General features: G+C 42.5%; 1 protein-coding gene across 1 annotated transcript in view; it reads left to right on the forward strand.

The window, feature by feature from the left end:
• Positions 1–20,202, forward strand: part of RASEF (RAS and EF-hand domain containing) — a 139,694-nt gene that overhangs the window by 41,074 nt on the left and 78,418 nt on the right. Inside the window, exons 2-3 of the mRNA XM_077474875.1 lie at positions 8,558–8,704; positions 16,740–16,830. Coding sequence (XP_077331001.1) covers positions 8,558–8,704; positions 16,740–16,830 — 238 coding nt within the window. The remainder of the gene's footprint in view (positions 1–8,557; positions 8,705–16,739; positions 16,831–20,202) is intronic.

Here is a 20,202-nt window from a genome sequence, read left to right on the forward strand (position 1 = left end):
GAGTACACAGAACACTTGGCTTGGTCTATGTCGGCGGTGCTCCTCTTGCCCTCAGAGACAGTGGGGATGAGCCGAATATCTTGGTGGCGGAGCTAAATTTAAAAACCAAACATGCTACAATTTTGGGGAAGGCTGCAGATGGACACTGGGGAAGGCTGCAGATGGACACTGGGGAAGGCTGCAGATGGACACTGAGGAAGGCTGCAGATGGACACTGTGCAAGGCTGCATTGATGGCCATTTAAAATGTAAGTTTTTTTTCTTTAAATTTCTCTCCTAAAAGTTTTTTTCCTTAAACTTCCCTCCTAAACTTGATGTGCGTGTTATACGCAGATAAATATGGTAATTATTTAGACTTGAAATATATATTACAATCTTTAGCTGAGTGCAATTACAATACAAAGTTATGTACTACCTTGTTTTCAAAATATAAGCTGATGGTAACAGTTTTATCTCACCCTGTTCATTATCCAACAATGATTGCAAATGCAAGGAACTGCCCAGTTATCGTATTTCATATTGTATGTATGCAATTATCTGTGCTTTGTGAAAAAAAAAAAAACAATAAAAAATATTTGAAAGAAATTAAAAATCAAAAACAGAATCGCTGAGTAGGAAAAAGGATCATTCTCTTGTGTCAATATTTTGTTGAACCACCTTTTGCTTTAATTACAATCTTTAGTCTGTTGGGATATGTTTCTACTAACTTTACACATCTAGACTGTAGAACTGTTCAAGTTCAGTAAAATTTGATGATGGCCAGTTGCAGTCTTCAAGCCATTGATTTTCAATGCAGCTTGAACAGGGGGTGTGTGTACAGGGGTCCCCATTGCTACTCAGCTTCATGCTCCAGGGGGCCCGTGCTGCCCTCCTGTATACCTGAATAAAATGGTGGCAGGGGGCAGTGGCATGTAGAGGAACTAATCCCTTCATGTAGCTGCTGGATGCCCTCTTCTCCTCCTTTCCCTCCCACAGACATTCAGTGGCTGCAGGAGAGAAATTGATGGCATTGGTTACTCCACATGCTGCTCCCATTGCCTCCCTATCCCGTTCCTACCACCTTGGGCACCCCTGAGCATTCCTGGATTTCCCCCTCCCTCCTCCAGCTGGCTGTTGCAGTGAATCTGTCTGTACCGATCACTGACTGTTTTTTTTTTCATTCATAGCTGGGTCATAGTAAACTGTAGTTATGAATGAACGGGAAGCTCTGTACAGATCTATTCCTGTCCATTTATTCTGTGCAGCTGAGGCTACTGGGAACGGGACTGATGGATCTGCAGAGGATAAAGCACCTGCAATTATCTATAAGTATCTGTTTATAGATTGCTAATACTATATGCCGTACTTGGTATTTATTTATCAAATACCAGTCAATTAAAGAGAAGTGCCAAGCTGAAGGATATTCAGAAACCAACACTTTGTCCTATAGTGGTGAGGGGGACAGCAGGAGAAACCGCAGAGTGCAGCGGGTGGCTGGGAGATTGACCTTGCTGAAAGTGTTAGCTCCTAAGGAATTTTCAATTGGGGCAGCTTGGCAGTTGACAGAGTGGTTAATGGGAAAAGTAAGTAATTAGTGCCTTCTAGTCAGAAACAGCTTTTATTCAAAATGTTCTGTTTGGCAACAGAGTTGCTTCAAAGCACAACTTAAACCATAACAGTTTGATAACAATTAATTATGCTACCAAAATTAGTGTGTTGTGAATTGCCCCCAGCATTGCTTCTGTTTCTTCTTACTGGAGGCCGCCATTTTTTTGAAGCCCAGAGCGGTCAATTCCTAATTGGAAACTCTCCCCTTCTCCTTGGCTTTAAAAACTATATGTCACTTTCTTTATTTAAAATGTGTGCTTTTCCAGTCTTGATTGTATGTCTTGGCTCAGGTAGAGGAGAAGGTTGACAGAAGCTTTACAATGTTAAAATTCACAGGCTGCTGCTACCAAGGGAGAAAAGAGAATATCATGGAAATATGATAAGACACTATCCTTGTAACTTTAACTCTTTTGTGTTTTCCTGGCAGCAGAGTTTCTCCTGTCACCTTTCCTGCTTTAATTTTTCTCTCTTCCTAATCTGTCCTTCCTAAGCACAGTTGCTATCCCCCTCAGCAGCAGTGAACCTTGAGGCTGTCAGCAGATTGGCATCTAGTGACTCACTGATTATCGATGCAGTGCTGAGAATATAGGACAACTAAAACTATGCAGAGTATGGTGAGGCAGTGGAGTTGATTTTCTAAAACCGGAGAGTAAAAAATCTGGTGCAGCTGTGCATGGTAGCCAATCTACTTTTAACTTCAGCTTGTTCAATTAAGCTTTGACCAAAAAAAAAAAAAACTGGAAGCTGATTGGTTTCTATGCAGAGCTGCACCAGATTTTGCACTCTCCGGTTTTAGTAAATCAACCCCAGGGTCTAAATAGATTTTAAACCGTATAGGCACCCATTTTTGGTGTTTTACATAGCTATACCTGCAAAAGAGTCCAGTCTGAAGTGATCTAGCTAAAATTCCATTTTAAGCAGTGGCGGCTCGTGGGCTTTTCTTCTGCGGGGGTGGTAAAAAACCAGAACTACCGCCCCCCTCCAGGCGGTTTCGGGGCTCAAGGCACTGTCAGCTACCGCCCCCCCCCCCCCCGGGAGGTCTGGCACTTACTATGTGGCAGGCTGTGTCCTCCAGGCAGTGGCAGCATCAGGTACGGCTCTAGCGTGTCTCCTCATCCACAGCGCTGGCATCCAATAGGATTACATAAACCAGAAGGTGAAGTGAAAAAATATATATACATAAATAACACACAAACCACCTTGTAGCGCTTAACTTATACCATGAGGAAGTCGTGTGACGAAACATTTCGGGGGCGTGGCTATCTGGCAACTATCTTTTGACATACTAGGGAGCACAGCTGAGACGGAGGGAGGAGGTGACACAGGAGAGAGGTCTGGACGAGATTTCTGGCGCCGGATTTAAACTCTATGCTTCACTGTCAGGTACCAAACAACAGTCATTGAGAGCTAGAGACAGTGGTTGTGCCGCTAATCCTGCCAGTATCTTGTGTGATCACCAATGCCTTGGAGGAAAGGGAGCTGTTGTTGAGAAGTGAAGTGTTTTAGAAGTGCTTTCATTCAAGTTCTGTTCATGTGAGTGCAATAATGAGTGGTTTTTATTGAGATTAAAAGATTTTTACAGTGTTACACTATGGAAAGTCTTTCTTTCTCTCTGAGGTATTTTGAGAGGAAATTCCAGTGATACCTTAAGGGAATCATACTCCAAGTGATTGCCGAATATCTATCAACATCATTAAAGATAGTAAACGCTTATCTGGCTCAACACGAGAGTGCTGAGCGCTACAGCTGGTGAGTGCTCCAACGAGGGGGGTCACGAGCACCAAGGGTGTGGTGAAGGCTTTCATTACATGGACACTGAGTTTTCACATAAGGAAAAGTGTTTTTCATTTTAGACTTTTTCTTATGGACCTTTTTTTGTTTCACATTTGTATTGGACTGCATCGTAGTTTATTGCTGGTTTTGCACATGCGAATCTATATAGATTTGGGGAAAACACAATATTGCAATCAATGTTAATAATTTTTATTGCATATGTTTTGCTATATGGACACTAAGTTTTCACATAAGGAAAAGTGTTTTTCAATTTAGATTTTTCCTTACAGATTACTTTTGCTCTACATTTGTATTGGACTGCACTGTAGTTTACTGCTATTTTTGCACATACGAATCTATGTAGATTTGGGAAAAACACAATATTGCAATCAATGTCAATAATTTTTAGTGTTTTGGTATAAGTTAAGTGCTACAAGGTGGTTTGTGTGTTATTTATGTATATAATTTTTTTCATTTCACCTTCTGGTTTATGTACTCATATATTTAAGTAGCAGCTGGGGGAGGGGGGTGTGTAGCGCTGTGATGATACACAAAGTTGGTGAATTTTGAAGTGTGTATCCGGTTTGTACATCCAATAGGATTGCTGGCTCTTTGGCCAATTGGAAACGGGTCTCACTGACCTGCCTCCTGATTGGGGAGTAACTGGTAACGAGTAATGATATGGTCACACAATTGGGTGGGATCGGGGCGCACACTCTCTGCGCCCCGTCCCACCCTATTTTGAAGCCTATTAGAGCCTCTGGCTCTAATTGGGTACTTCAAAAAACACACCCCGCCCACCCCCACCTTAGGAATTCATGTGCCTGGCATCCTGAAAGAGGCCGGGCACATGGTTAGGGAGGGAGGCAGAGGTGTTATAGGGGGCGGCTCCCTGTGCCCACAATGCACGGGCTGCACCTGATTTTAAGGGAAGATAACTGGGAAAGTAAAAAAAAAAAACTTTAAGGGGAAAGTAATGTTTCTGCATGATCTGTAGTAATAGTAAAGGAATGAAGTCTTCCTACCCTGCAAATCTTCACTCCTTCAGCAATTGTCTCAGTTATATTATATGATATATTTACAAAACATATTTATCTAAACTAAAGGTTTTATATATTTAAATATCTTCAACTTTTGCCTGTAATATAAGTACATAAACTTCTGAATTTAGAGAGATGTAATATTACATAGGAAAAGCATAAAAAATATAAACTCGCTGATTGAAAAAAAAAAAAGATTAGATCTCCCCTTCCACATATTTGGTGTTGATGGGGGGAGCCTTCCTTGCCGTCAGAATACAATGATCAGTGCTGCTGGTTATAGCCAGAGACACTGATTGGGAAAAATCCAATAGAATAGACAAGATCCAGCCTGCCCATACATGGATCGAAATTTGACCGACCATTGCTGAACCAGCCAAATTTCAATCCATATATGGCTGTTTATATTTGCCAGCATGAGAGGTTTTGCACAGGATTATAGAAAATTACTTTTAACTGCATACTAGTGAAGACCAAGTTCTAATTACAGAGGCAGATTACACTGAAACTAGAGAGCTGTTTGAGGACGGCAACAGGTAACTAAAGAATGAATGGACGCAATAATTGGCCTAACCAAATTTACTTGTCTGCTTTACCTAGCTTGTAAATGATAAGACAACTACATTTAGTATCCATTGTTTCTATGCTTAGAAAAAAATGAAGAGATTTGTTGAAGACCTGTAATCAATGACCTTAACCACTTAAGCCCCGGACCATTTTGCTGGCTAAAGACCAGACCACTTTTTGCGATTCTCCACAGCCTTGCTTTAACTGACAATTGCACGGTCATGCGATGTGGCTCCCAAACAAAATTGACATCCTTTTTTCCCCACAAATAGAGCTTTCTTTTGGTGATATTTGATCACCTCTGCGCTTTTTATTTTTTTGTGCTTTAAACAAAAAAAGAGCGTAAATTTTGAAAAAAAAATCATTATTTTTTACATTTTGCTATAATAAATATTCCCCAAAAATATATAAAAAAATATTTTTTCCTCAGTTTAGGTCGATACGTATTATTCTACATAATTTTGGTAAAAAAAATCACAATAAGCGTTTAGTGATTGGTTTGCGTAAAAGTTATAGCGTTTACAAAAAAGGGGATAGTTTTATGGCATTTTTATTAGTAATTTTTTTTTACTAGTAATGCTGGTGATCAGCGATTTTTATCATGACTGCGACATTATGGCGGACACATTGGACATTTTTGACACATTTTTGGGACCATTGTCATTTATACAGCAATCAGTGCTATACAAACGCACTGATACCTGTGTAAATGACACTGGCAGTGAATGGGGTTAACCACTAGGTGGCAGTGTAGGGGTTAAGTGTGTCCTGGGGTGTGTTTCTAACTGTGGGGGCGTGGCTGTGTGTGACACATCACTGATCTCTGCTCCCGATGACAGAGAGCAGAGATCAGTGACACTGTCACTCCACGTTCTTCCTCCCTGTGAGACGGTCGCGGGTATCCCCGCGCGATCGAGTCTGCGGGACCCGCAATCCGACTAACAGAGGGCCCGACCAGCACGTGCACACGATGGCACGGTGGCAAATTTAAAGGGATGTACAGGTACGCCCATTTGCCTGTCTGTGCCATTCTGCCGGCGTACATCGGTGTGCGTCGATTGGGAAGTGGTTAAATCTTTTGTGTCTTAAAATGACAAAAAAAAATATCCATACACAACCATTAGTTAATGGCTCTGTAATCTATTTTTCATGAAATTGTCTTTTTATACTCCTTGTAACATCCTCCGTGAGCTCCTGAACCTCTCCTCACATATCAGTTTGTTTGGACTGAGCAGTGCAGGTTAGTTGCAGTCACGTGTACTGCTCTATGCACACTACACATCCCATAGTCCATTTTGGGAGTGAGCGAGAGAGGGTGGCTACCTTCCTACATAGAGTGGGACCATGGAGAACTAACATAGCTATTCTTTAACAGGAACTCAGAGATTTGAAGGAAGCTGAGAATAATAGAGGTACATTTTTTACATAGTGTACATTGGCCCAGGCTGGACCAATGTAACTATATTGTCAAAAGCATTGGGACGCCTGCCTTTACACACACCTGAATTATAATGGCATCCCAGTCTTAGTCCGTAGAGTTCAATATTTAGTTGCCCCACCCTTTGCAGCCATAACAGTCTCAACTCTTCTGGGAAGGCTATCCACAAGGTTTAGGAGTGTGTCTATAGGAATGTTTGACCATTCTTCCAGAAGTGCATTTGTGAGGTCAGGCACTGGTGTTGGATGAGAAGGCCTGGCTCGCAGTCTCCGCTCTAATTCATCCCAAAGGTGTTAAATTGGGTTGTGCAGGCCAGTCAAGTTCCTCCACCCCAAACTCACTCCTCTACACTATATTGCCAAAAGTATTGGACCACCCCTTAAAATCATTTGGTGGAGGGGGGATTATGGTGTGGGGTTGTCTTTGAGGGGTTGGGCATGGCCCCTTAGTTCCAGTGAAGGAAACTCTTAAGGCGTCAACATACCAAGACGTTTTTGAACATCTTTGTGTTTTTTACTAAGCACAGTGAACATTCCCTTTTGCTAACTGAACAGTGCATAATACGTAAGGATTTATGAGTGAGCTCTGAATGTGGAACAATTTATGAGAAGTAACAAAGTAGTCATAAAGGGATGTTTTTAGACTGTTGATGTGGCTAATAGAGATTTTCTGTTCTTCCCAGCAAAATTGGTTATTTTCCTGAATGTTAGTATTGAGCTCTGGGATTATTCAAAAATAAGTCATGATCCTGTACAAAAATAAACTGACAAAACAGCATCAATTTTGAATAATGTACTTTCTCTGATAAATCTAATAACTATTAACTCAACAAATGGCCATTGGTGAATTGCAGGGAGATAAATAGTTTGTAAAGCAATGTACCACTTCAGATGGCAGATACTGGTTTACTGGGTTTTTTAAGGTGCTTAAATCTATTTAGAAAAAATCCTAAGACAATCTATAGTAAATATCACCGTATTTAGTTGTACAATAAAAAACAAAACCCAAAAAAAACACATAACAAATCTATTGTCTTTCCATAAAGTTATTAAATGTTAAAACTTTGTCATCCCGCTTCGTGGATGTTAGCCTCTCTTCTACTGATTTTTTCCTTCAGATTTACCAAAACCATATATGAGGTCAGACCTTAGGAGTTTCAATGTGTATGCAATCAGGCAGGCCCTTGTACTACATGGTTTTGGTAAATTTGAAGACAAAAATCAGCAGGAAATCTGAGTGTGTATGGGGCATTACTCAATATATAATATGTAAGAATTAGTCCAGAGCAAGAACATACCCAAACCCATGCCTCCAGACTTGCTCCTTTCATCCCAAATGAACAACCAGGGAACTAGCTACCACAGCCGTCACCACTCTCATTCAAAAGTAAGAAATATAGGCTGAACTCAAAAGCTTAGCTATTTTTTCTGTGTTTAATTTACCAAAAAAAGACTAGACTGCATACATTGATGTCTCCCGAAACCAATCTTCCTTGATGCATTTCACCACTGTTTGCTTGCTCTCAAGGATAAGGGATGTCCACAAGGATAGGGACTTCCCTATCATTGTGAGTAAGCAGCGATGAAACATGTCAAGGAAGGTTGGTTTCGAGTGTAGACATCAATGCATGCAGTTTGATTTTTTTTTTGACAAATTAAACACAGAAAAAAGAACTAAGCTTTGGAGTATGGCTTACATTTTTTTACTTTTGAGTGAAATTGGTCCAGAGATCACATTTGTTAAACTGTCACAGATTTCTCCTTTTTAAATGCAAGGACAAGGAGAGTAAGACAGTGCAGTGTATCAGTATGTTAGCTATTTGTTCACGTCCCTAGCCTCACACAGGGTTCAGGGTGTACCTCATGTCCATATGCACCGAGAGAGCGAAAAAGAAAGGACCTTCGAATTTGAATATTTAAAGAAAAAGTGAGGTGTACACTTCTGAGCCCCTGCTCTTTTAAATAGGCTGCACCCTGTTCTAGTAAAAATGCTAAACAGAACAGCTAATCATGCAGAACTTGTAACTACGGGACTAGATTTGAATTTTGGACACTTGGTTATTAAAATGTCCCCGCATAATTATGAACATGTGCATCCGAATATAAATATGGAGCATAGAACCCTTTTATTTGTTTTTCCTTTTTATTTTTTAGAAAAGAACAAGCAAGTATACTGTACCAGAACATCACCATAGTGGAACCATTATTAATCCAGCAGTATGAACATGTCATCAGAAATTTTGTCCGGGAGATCAGACTCCAGAGCACAGAAATGGAAAACTTGGCTATTGCAGTGAAAAGGTATCTGTCCACATTTTATCTTAAATTTGTTAATCTTTGGTATTTTCTGTATGATCTGCTTTATATTACACCAATACTTGTGGTATTTTTTTTCACTGTATTGTATCATTACTAAGGATGGGCGAACATTGGCTGTTTGGAAGTTCTCTGTTCTGTTTGTTTCGCCTGCCAAATGACCACAATGCACTATGCCGCTGCACAGTGCATTGAAAGCCCCGATTTGGCTGAAGCAATGAAAGCTTTGCCCAATGAGGGCACAGAGCACTTTCAGAGCCATGATTGGATTTTGTCACGATGACTGTATCCAATCATGGCTCATTGCTCTTAATCCCGCCCCACACTGTAAAAATTATTTTTCTATAGCTGGGTTATTTACTAAAGGTAAATCCACTTTGCAAGTGCACTTTTAAAAATAAAAATTATGTTTGTTTACATTTATATATAAATGTGGGTGTGCATATATATAGATATACACACACAGATGCACGTGTGTTTGAGCTTGGGTTTGAGGTGCACACCCTAATGCAATAGACTGCGCACGCCTATGCTGGCGAAGATAGCAGCTCTACCCCCTCCTCCTCCGCCTCCTCCTCCTCCTCCTCCATGCCTTGCTCTGCTGAATTGTCCTATGAACCTCAAGTACCCCCTAAGCATTCCAAGGGCTAGTCAATGAGTCATGCTAAAAGGTGCCATGCAGTGCTTCAGATGGTGGGTCTAGGGCCAGGAACCACACCGGAGCAGAGATTCTTGCAGCTCTGCAGGGACAGGCTCAGAGGTGGTCCATGCCACGCCAGCTGGAGCCAGGAATGGTGGTGTGTGATAATGGCACAAACCTCCTGTCCGCCCTTAGACAGGCAAAGCTGACACATGTGCCATGCCTGGCACATGTCCTCAATTTGGTGGTGCAGCGTTTCCTAAATGGATACCCAGGGATGGAAGATCTACTAAAGCAGGCCAGAAGAGTGTGTAGCCATTTTAGGCGGTCATACACAGCCAGTGCTCGGTTGGCTGTAATTCGGCGGGATTTCCATCTGCCCATAAACTGCTTGATTTGTGACACCCACCAATTGGAATTTGACTTTGGCAATGCTGCAGTGGCTGCACATGCAGCAGAGGGCCGTCAATGAGTACCTGCGTGAGTATGATACAAAAACAGTCTCAGGCCGGCTCAGCTTTTTTTCCCCAAGCCAATGGCTGCTCATAAAGGCTGCATGCACTGTACTGTCACCATTTGAGGAGGCCACAAGGATGGTGAGCCGTGACAATGCATGCATCAATGACACAATCCCTATTGTGTTCCTGCTGGAGCAGGCTCTGTGTGGCATTATGGACAGGGCACTTGAGGCAGATCCATCTGTTGGGCATCCATTCATGTTATGAACATATGGCTGACATATGGGTCCAGTCTTCTGGCCCTCTTCCTCGTAGATTGTTCTCTGATTTGCCTCCCCACAGTTTGGGATGATGTGAACATTGCTACCTTTGTGTGTGTTATTTTATTTGAGATTTATATGTAAAGTGTCACATGTTTGATTAAGTCCTGAAGAAGTGACACTACTGCAAAATGCGTTGACTCTAATTAGTGACGGTGGCTACTATGTAAGATTATATATCTCTTTTAACCTCCCTGGCGGTACGATTATTTCGTATTTTAGGTGCTAAAAGCGGTAAAATTATTTTGCATGAAAATTTGGCATTTTATATTGTAGTCCTGTAATTGTTAGGAATAACTCTCTTAAATCTGTCCAAACCAGAGTCTAGCAGACATCCCGGGTATAATAAAGTTTGAAAAATGAAATCATAAATTATAATATAATAAATAACTATAAATAATTGTACCAAATAATAATATAACAATAATAAAAATTATTCAATAATGTAATCAAATCAAAAACACTGAAATTTGCTCAGTTGCAGAATTGTCACTGTCATTACTTTTCAATATTTGATGACGGATCTCCCCACAAATCGCTATCACTCAATTCTGCGAGCGATTCCAATTTATTATCGCTATTTTCTAGCTGGTCTAAAACCATTTTTGATGTAAAGAGACAGTTTTGGTTGCTATGGACAATCTCCAGTTTCCAGGCATAAAGAACAGTTTTTATAATATAAAACTGCATGCAGGACACTGGGCAGACCACTAGGGACAAAGGGGACGTGAAATATTTACATACAGCAATGTATCCTGTAAGATTACATTATACTGTATTTATACTGTGTGTTTCACTTTTTTGAATTTGGCGCCGATCTCCGTCCCCGTGCGTCGCAATGCTTGCAGGGAACGAAGATCGGCTTCCGTGATAGATCGAGCGAGACACGGCTCGCTCGTACAGCGGGGAGACAACGCTGGATCCGAGGGAGAAGGTAAGTAAACCTCCTCCTGGATCCAGCGATGCAGTCCTGAGTCTGGCTCGGGGTTACCGCTAATGGTACAAAAATTCCACCCCGAGCCAGACTCGGGAAGACCGTCAGGGGGGTTAATATTTATGATATATAATGCGAAAAATGTGTGTCTATTACATGCGTTTTATCATGCTGGATAAATAAATTATGTGTTTTTAATATTGATTTGGTGTATGTCATTATACCGGCTGGTCATCCTTGAACACCCCTTATGTTTTTCCTTTTCATTTCCTTGGTGGTGAAGTTTACCCACCTTGACACTGCTGTGATAGACTTTATATTGCTTTTAATTTGGTTACATGGTGTTATTGGCAGATGTGGATGCCTATGGTTTAGTTGATAGTGGAGACCTTTAGGGTTCATTCACACCAGATGCTTAGGGTTTCCAATGAATGCAGTTTACACCGGACAGCGCATTGCATTTGCCCAGTGCCGAAAGAAAGTATAGCATTCACTACTTTTCTCAGGGCAACACAATACGTTCAAATGCATGCAAATGCCTACAAACGTGCAGAAACGCAATTCACTGTAAGGTAAATCAAGGCAAACAAGGTTATAAATGTACACTAGCGCATCACAACACATTACGAAAATCGCAATGCGTATGTTTTAATGCATGAGTAAAAGTGTCTGCTTGTCTTGATTCATGTAGCACAGTGTGCTACAATTTCAGTTTCCTGCATTGAAAGGGGATATTGCTAAAAGAAGATACTGTAAAGCAGCTTATTTAAAAAAAAATTCAAGATGAGTATAAGATTTAAAAGGTGAAGGCTGTATTTACCGGAGTTATAGCAACATGCCAAAATGATTCGAAAATCCAGGCTTAGAAAATCCCGACTTTCTTTCCTAAAAATAGAGGTTGATTTACTAAAGGCAAATAGACTGTGCACTTTGCAAAGTGCAGTTGCACTCTGCAAGAGCAGTTGCTCCAGAGCTTAGTAAATGAGGAAGAGCTCTGCTGCATTTTTTTTAAAACTTTCCTTGCACGTGATTGGGTATCCTTTAAGTTGAAGCCTTACCTTATTTACTAAGCTCTGGAGCAACTGCACTTGCAGAGTGCAATTGCACTTTGCAAAGTGCACAGTCTACTTTAAAGTAAATCAACCCCTAAGTGTTTTGACTCTGCCAATAGATAAGAGGGAAATATTTATGTTTTTCCAGTAGCTACTGCATTGCTATACCATTGAGCCTAATGCTATGTCAAGTCATTTTAATAGATTAGAATAGCGGGGATACATTTACCAAAGGCAAATGGGCTGCTAACTATGCAAGGTAGGTTGCAGTTTACAGTGCAATTTTCCCCAGAGATTAGTGAATGCAGTGCAATCTCACTTTGCAAAGAAAATACCCAGTCAAATGTAAAGTTAATAAAAACAAACACATTTTTGCTTGTGCATGATTGGTAATGGAAATCATCAGAACATCACCATATTCACCAAAATCTAGGGAAAATTTCCCTGCAACGTGCACATTCTTGTGCAAAGTGAGCAGCAAATTTGCCTTTTAGTAATCATCTACACCAGTGGCGGCCCGTCCAAAAGGAGCGCCCGGGCGCCCCCCACCCCCTCCAGGAAGTGAGTCACAAAAATAAAAAAAATGAAAAAAAATTGAAAAAAAAATTTTTTTTTCTTCAAATGGCCCTTTAAAAAAAAAAGAAAAAATAAATGAAAAAAAGTGCTTAAGTGCACTGTGTTCGAGCGCCGGACACAGTGCACTATGAGAAGCGCCACCTCAATGCAATCACAAGATGTAGGCGCAATGAAAAGTGCCGATCTGCATCCGCCCGGCGCCCATAGGATTACTATGGCTGTGTGCTTTGAGTGACAGACTAGTTAGTATGTCACTTCCGGATTTCCCCTGTGTCAGACCAGTGCGCCCGAGCGGAGGAGTGGATTCCTTCACTTGTCTCTGTCAGAGACAAAACAACAAGCACCTAGTAGGAAATCCATAGGAGGGGGGCAAAGCAGAATAATTCCACTGACACTGCCAAACCGAGACACAGCCAGTGGAGATATTAGAATCATTGACGATCACACAAGGCTGGTCTCCTTATTTCTACAGGATGGATGGAGGGGGAGGCTTCACATGGGCTGTGTGTTTAACAAGTGCTGATGGTCAGTGCTTCCATTATCTCCACTGGTGTTGCTGTGTCTCGGTTTGGCAGTGTCAGTGAAGGCTCTTGTTATACACACAGCCCATCCTGTATATATAAGGAGAGCAGCCTTGTGTGACTGACTACACACCGAGATAAGATCACAGCCAGTGTATGGGGCAGAGGAGGAGTCACAGCTGCCTGTCACTAGCCATGGATTCCTGCTCAGGACAGAGCCTCATTAACAGACATGTAAGTCCTCATCACTGATATGTGTGTGTCCATCCATCCATCCATCTCACTCACTGTCCATCCATCCATCTCACTCACTGTCCATCCATCTATCCCACTCACTGTCCATCCATCCCACTCACTCACTGTCCATCCATCCCACTCACTGTCCATCCACCCCACTCACTCACTGTCCATCCATCTCACTCACTCACTATACATCTATCCCACCCACTGTCCATCCATCCCACCCACTGTCCATCCATTCCACCCACTGTCCATCCATCCCACTCACTCATTGTCCATCCATCCATCCCACTGTCCATCCATCCCGCTCACTGTCCATCCATCCATCTCACTCACTGTCCATCCATCCATCCCACTCACTGTCCATCCATCCCACTCACTCACTGTCCATCCATCCCACTCACTGTCCATCCACCCCACTCACTCACTGTCCATCCATCTCACTCACTCACTATACATCCATCCCACCCACTGTCCATCCATCCCACCCACTGTCCATCCATTCCACCCACTGTCCATCCATCCCACTCACTCATTGTCCATCCATCCATCCCACTGTCCATCCATCCCGCTCACTGTCCATACATCCATCTCACTCACTCACTGTCCATCCATCCATCTCACTCACTGTCCATCCATCCATCCCACTCACTGTCCATCCATCCCACTCACTCACTGTCCATCCATCCCACTCACTGTCCATCCACCCCACTCACTCACTGTCCATCCATCCCACTCACTCACTATACATCCATCCCACCCACTGTCCATCCATCCCACCCACTGTCCATCCATCCGACTCACTGATTGTCCATCCATCCATCCCACTGTCCATCCATCCCACTCACTGTCCATCCATCCATCTCACTCACTCACTGTCCATCCATCCATCTCACTCACTCACTGTCCATCCATCCATCCCACTCACTCACTGTCTGTCCATCCATCCATCCATCCCACTCACTGTCCGTCCATCCATCCATCTCACTCACTCACTGTCCATCCATCCATCCCACTCACTCACTGTCCGTCCATCCCTCCATCCCACTCACTCACTCACTATCCATCCATCCCACCCACTGTCCATCCATCCCACCCACTCATTGTCCATCCATCCCACTCACTATCCATCCATCCCACTCACTATCCATCCATCCCACTCACTGTCCATCCATCCCACCCACTGTCCATCCATCCCACCCACTGTCCATCCATCCCACCCACTCACTGTCCATCCATCCCACTCACTCACTGTCCATCCATCCCACTCACTGTCCATCCACCCTACTCACTCACTGTCCATCCATCCCACTCACTCATTATCCATTCATCCCACCCACTGTCCATCCATCCCACCCACTGTCCATCCATCCCACTCACTCATTGTCCATCCATCCATCCCACTGTCCATCCATCCCACTAACTCATTGTCCATCCATCCCACTCACTGTCCATCCATCCATCCCACTCACTCACTGTCCATCCATGCCACTCACTGTCCATCCATGCTACTCACTGTCCATCCACCCGTCTCACTCACTGTCCATCCATCCCACTCACTCACTGTCCATCCATCCCACTCACTCACTGTCCATCCATCCCACTCACTGTCCATCCATCCCACTCAATATCCATCCATCCCACTCACTCACTGTCCATCCATCCATCCCACTCACTGTCCATCCATCCCTCCCACTCACTGTCCATCCATCCATGCCTCCCACTCACTGTCCATCCATCCATCCCACTCACTGTCCATCTATCCATCCCACTCACTCAGTGTCCATCTATCCATCCCACTCAGTGTCCATCCATCCATCCCACTCACTGTCCATCCATCCATCCCTCCCACTCACTGTCCATCCATCCATCCCACTCACTGTCCATCCATCCATCCCACTCACTCAGTGTCCATCTATCCATCCCACTCAGTGTCCATCCATCCATCCCACTCACTGTCCATCCATCCATCCCACTCAGTGTCCATCCATCCATCCCGCTCAGTGTTCATCCATCCATCCCGCTCAGTGTCCATCCATCCATCCCACTCAGTGTCCATCCATCCATCCCCTCCCACCAAGTATCCATCCATCCCTCCCTCCAGTATTTTTTTACCTATCCATCCATCCCTCCCACCCAGTGTCTATCCATCCATCCCTCCCTCCCACCCAGTATCTATCCATCCACCCATCCCTCCCTCCCATCCAGTATCTATCCATCCACCCTTCCATCCCCCCACCCAGTGTCTATCTGTCCACGTGTCCATTTATCTAATTTCTCTGTCTATTTATCCAACTATCTGTAGGCCCTATTGAGGGCGAGTGAGTGATCAGCGGGGGGGGGGGGGGGGGGGGGGGGTCGTCGAGGTGGGGGTCCTAACTGGTTCAGGCATTCTTTGCTCCCCCCAAAAAAAATGGATCACCAGCCGCCACTGATCTCCACTGAGTCTTAGCTACAGAATAAACCCACACTGAGTTTATACTCAGTGGAATTTAGTTAAAGTGGTACTAAACCCAGGACCCTGCATTCCATATATCTTGTCTCCCACAGTACACAGAACAGTGAAAGTGAAATGCACTTATTTTAGTAAATATAAACTGCTAAATAACTTTTATCTTCCGCTGTTAGAGCAGTCTTGTGACTTCTATCAGTGTCTGGTTAAAGCTTTTAGGAGGAGCTTTAATTCTCCCTTGACTGTCCTATGAGGCTGCAGGACCCATGAGCCTCTGTTTACACATCGCTGATCACATGCACTCACCCAAGCAAAAAAAAGAATAAAACTCCATAGCAATACACACCAAACTGAGCATGTGCAGCTTGCCCCCAAGGCTCTGTTATATGAGGAGATGGCTTGTAGACTGTCAGTGAAGGGGGGGATCAGAGAAGACAGGATCAAACAGTCTTTTTACACAATGCAGTGGATTAACCCCTTAGGCTCCACAGGGAGTATAACAAGCATGCTTTACTGCATATACACACTGATTGTACTGTTGTGGGTTTAGTAACACTTTAACTTATTAGAAAGTAGTGATTTATTACATACCTTTAGGCTTTCTGTGGCTATGATCTCTTTTAATAAGCAATCTGTTTTTTTTTTCCAATGTACATGACATAAGCATTGCTTTGTACTGTAAGATTTAGAACATGGACAGCTGAGTACATATAGGAACATTATGCCACAAAATCACCAAAATAATGACTCTACATGCATAATTGCTGAAAAGCTTAATGATTACACAGTGTTTTCCTGGCTGACCCTTCATATCTGTATAATTGCAGGGCACAGGACAAAGCAGCAATGCAGTTAAGTGAGCTAGAAGAAGAAATGGATCACCGGATACAGGCTGTTGAGAACAAAATTAAAAAAGAGGTGGGTAGTAGATTTTTACAACTAGAAAGTTAATGCATTTGATCATATTGCGGGCCTCCTGCCGCAAAGGATCTTTTGTATCAAAGCATTGGTGCTCAGAACTATTACATTTTGCCACGATCTCAGTGTTAGATTTCAACCTCCACATTAAAATGGTAATTTATTTAGAGGTATGTTAGGGGTATAAATCTGAATTAGAGCATTGGGAAAGTAAATACACTTTTATTTCTGACACTTACTGTTTTTCCAACACCAGTAGGGCTTTACAAATGGCAGATTCTTATCTTGACTGTTGAGGAGCAAATTGTTAGAACCACAACTATCTTAACCTGTAACTTTTTCCAAAAAACAAACACTTAGATTAAGTTGGAAAGGACAACACAGCTTTATTTGAAGGCTCTAACCAGTGCCAGGGACAGCCAAACTGTGCATACGCAGTAACTTGATCTATCCAAAAAGACCTGTTCTTACCATGAGTGTTGGACAGACATTAGACTGACTCAACTTCTACTCAAGGGCATAGCCTATTAAAGCAACATTTAATGACGGCAAGGTTAAAACCACTGATAAACTTGTGACAATCAACATCCTACAGAGCAGGTAAATCTTCTGATGTTGCAGTTCCTCACGTCACTGATGATTTACCTCAGTGTAGACTTTTAATAAAGTTTGGGTCTGGCCTGCTCACCCCTTGCTTATGTAGCCAATTACCTTAGAACTACTTTAACTACATTTATACTGCATAGTTTTGTCTTTGTTATATACTGGGTATTTTTTTAATGGGAAATGTATGGCTTGGTTGGTCAGGATAAAATTACTGCTAGAACTATACTGTGCATATTATCTTCATGGTTGTATCTGCCTCTGATAAATGTAGCGGTGTAGTTACCACTAGTAACAAACATCCACCATATCATCCCGCTGCCAGACTCCTATATATAACTTGCAGAGTCAATGAAAAGTGATTTTCTGTGTTTTTGTTTTTGTTTATTGAGGGGTATAACTGGGTTGGGGAAAGGGGTATTGGATGCCCATGTGATAAATCACTTTGCCATCATATTTATAGATTTTTATAGATTAGCACATAATTTGAGCATGAAGGAATGATGTGTAACAGCTACAGTATTTTTCCTGCATTACCATGCAGACCATTGCTCCTCCTCTGTGTAACTGCTGCAGACTATTGCTTCCAGAACTTCCTCATCAATGACCGTGTAATGATGAGGACATCACCCTTGACCGTGTAAAGGTGATGTTCTCAGAACTCCTCTCCTCCTGCACAAATGTGTACTGTAGCATATCAATTAAACTTGTACTGTAGCATATTAATTTCCTGTCACATCTTCTTCTTTAAGCAAGAGAACCCACTTTTAATAGTTTCTCTTGCTGACTCTGACTCACTCCAGATATGAATAGGCAGGTATATATAAGCAGGAGAAATCCAGGAAAAACTTTACTGCAGTGGGTCGGCTGGCATCTGTTGTTCCACTGTCGGGTGCTCAGCTCTGTGCACTCTGCAGCTATGGGTCACAGAGCTGAACACCCGACAGTGGAACAACAGATGTCAGCCGACCCACTGCAGTAAAGTTTTTCCTGGATTTCTCCTGCTTATATATACCTGCCTATTCATATATGGAGTGAATTTGTTGGGCTTTTTTCTGGAGTCGGCTGCATCTGATCAAGCGATTTTGACAATTGCCCCATCCGTATGTGGAAATTAAGGCTCCTGCACACCTTAAGTGTGAACCTGCGCATTTGACCATCTGAGAATTCAGAGGTCCATCAGAGCTGGTAAGAGTTTATTCCTACTGGTGGAAGGAGGGTCACATACAAGCAATCAGCTGTCTTCCCACGTGGTGTCTCCTCTCTACATGCTCTTCTGTTGTCATATATGACCAATACGTGTGGACTTTTGTATTTTGCGCTGCACCATTTGTATAATTTGATGTGTTATTAAGGTGTTTTTTGTATTGCTCCTTTAGGTGTTCAGCTTGCAATAATTTGTATGATATATGTGAGCGCTGATTGTTTTTTCTTGATTTAAATACTCTGCCAGTGGACTGTCCCTCAGTGTCCTCATGTCCAATGCAAGCCTATGGAGTCTGCTTTGGTCTTTTATGCCACTATCCTAGACCGCTAGAGTGTGGGGGAAAAGAGGCTGTTGGGACCAGTCTAGCTGTGGGGAGAAGTGGAGGATCAGTAAGTCCATTTTTTTTTGCTCCCCTAGACCTAAAGAAGCAATTAACCCTAGCAGTGTGGGTGCAGCCCCACTGCAAGGGATATATTTTTAGATGCCTGGTGTTGGGCTTTAAGGCCAAACACCACTTTCATTTTTATTAATTAATTTCTTCTGGCCTCCTGTTTAAAAAGATTTAAAAAACATTTTTAATGCAGTACTTAGCCTCTTTATACTTCAGAACTGCTTTCTGCTTCCTAATTGCATGGTCATTGTTTGGCAACTTTTAGTTTGATTGACACCCATCGTTGTTTAACTACTTCCACTGAGCTCATTCTTTGAATGACACGACTCCTGGGAACAGCATCATCATAAAGCCTGGGCTCAGTGTACTGCTGCACAGAAACTCATTTACACTTTACAACACATTCACACTTCTGTGCAGCAGTAAGGACTGCTGATGCTAGTGAAAATAGAGAGTGATAGCAGTCTGAACATGGCCGTCTAGATTATTTCTAAAATTAAAGTATGCATTCTGTATATTTTCTAAAATTGGCTGCAGAGATGGGTTCAATGGGAGGTGGGGAGATCAAACATGGAGTTGGACTGTAACGTTAAGTTTGGTTGGTCAATATGTAGGAGCTTTGGGTTGACGTTAGTGGGTTAAATCACCTGCTGGGGTTTTTTACATTTTTTTGGAGACTTCTGTGACATGATATTCGTAAAGTAATTTCTATCTCCACCCCTTCCAGTCTATTGGCCTTGGAAAGTCAGTACAGGGTGACACAAGTATTCAGCTGTGTGATGGCTTAATACGGTGGTAATATCTTATTGCTGAAGTTTCTAAGAGCTAAACAAAGCCGGGGCTTTCCAATAATTATGCAAAACTGAAAGTTTTGAAAGGAGTTTACCTTTCAATGATATCGAAAAAAAAACTTGCATAATGCTCCTGGATTAAGTTCTGTGCAGTGAAGCAAAAAACATATTCTAAACGGAATCTTTTCAAATGGTAGAGAATGCACCATTCACACATGTTCTGCATTTGGCAGCTATAGTGGTAAGGCAGGTTTTCTTGGCTTGCTGGAGACATTTCTTCCTGTTCCATATAAAAATGTCTTTGACACTTTGTATAAAGGCAGACAGTGGCCTTCATTTTGTATTAGTTAAACATGTTTTTTTTAAAGGTGAGATTCAGG

Source organism: Lithobates pipiens, unplaced genomic scaffold, assembly GCF_037356315.1.
Source record: "Lithobates pipiens isolate NorthernLeopardFrog02 unplaced genomic scaffold, aLitPip1_a1.2 Scaffold_13, whole genome shotgun sequence".
In the NCBI taxonomy this organism is placed as follows: Eukaryota; Metazoa; Chordata; class Amphibia; order Anura; family Ranidae; genus Lithobates; species Lithobates pipiens.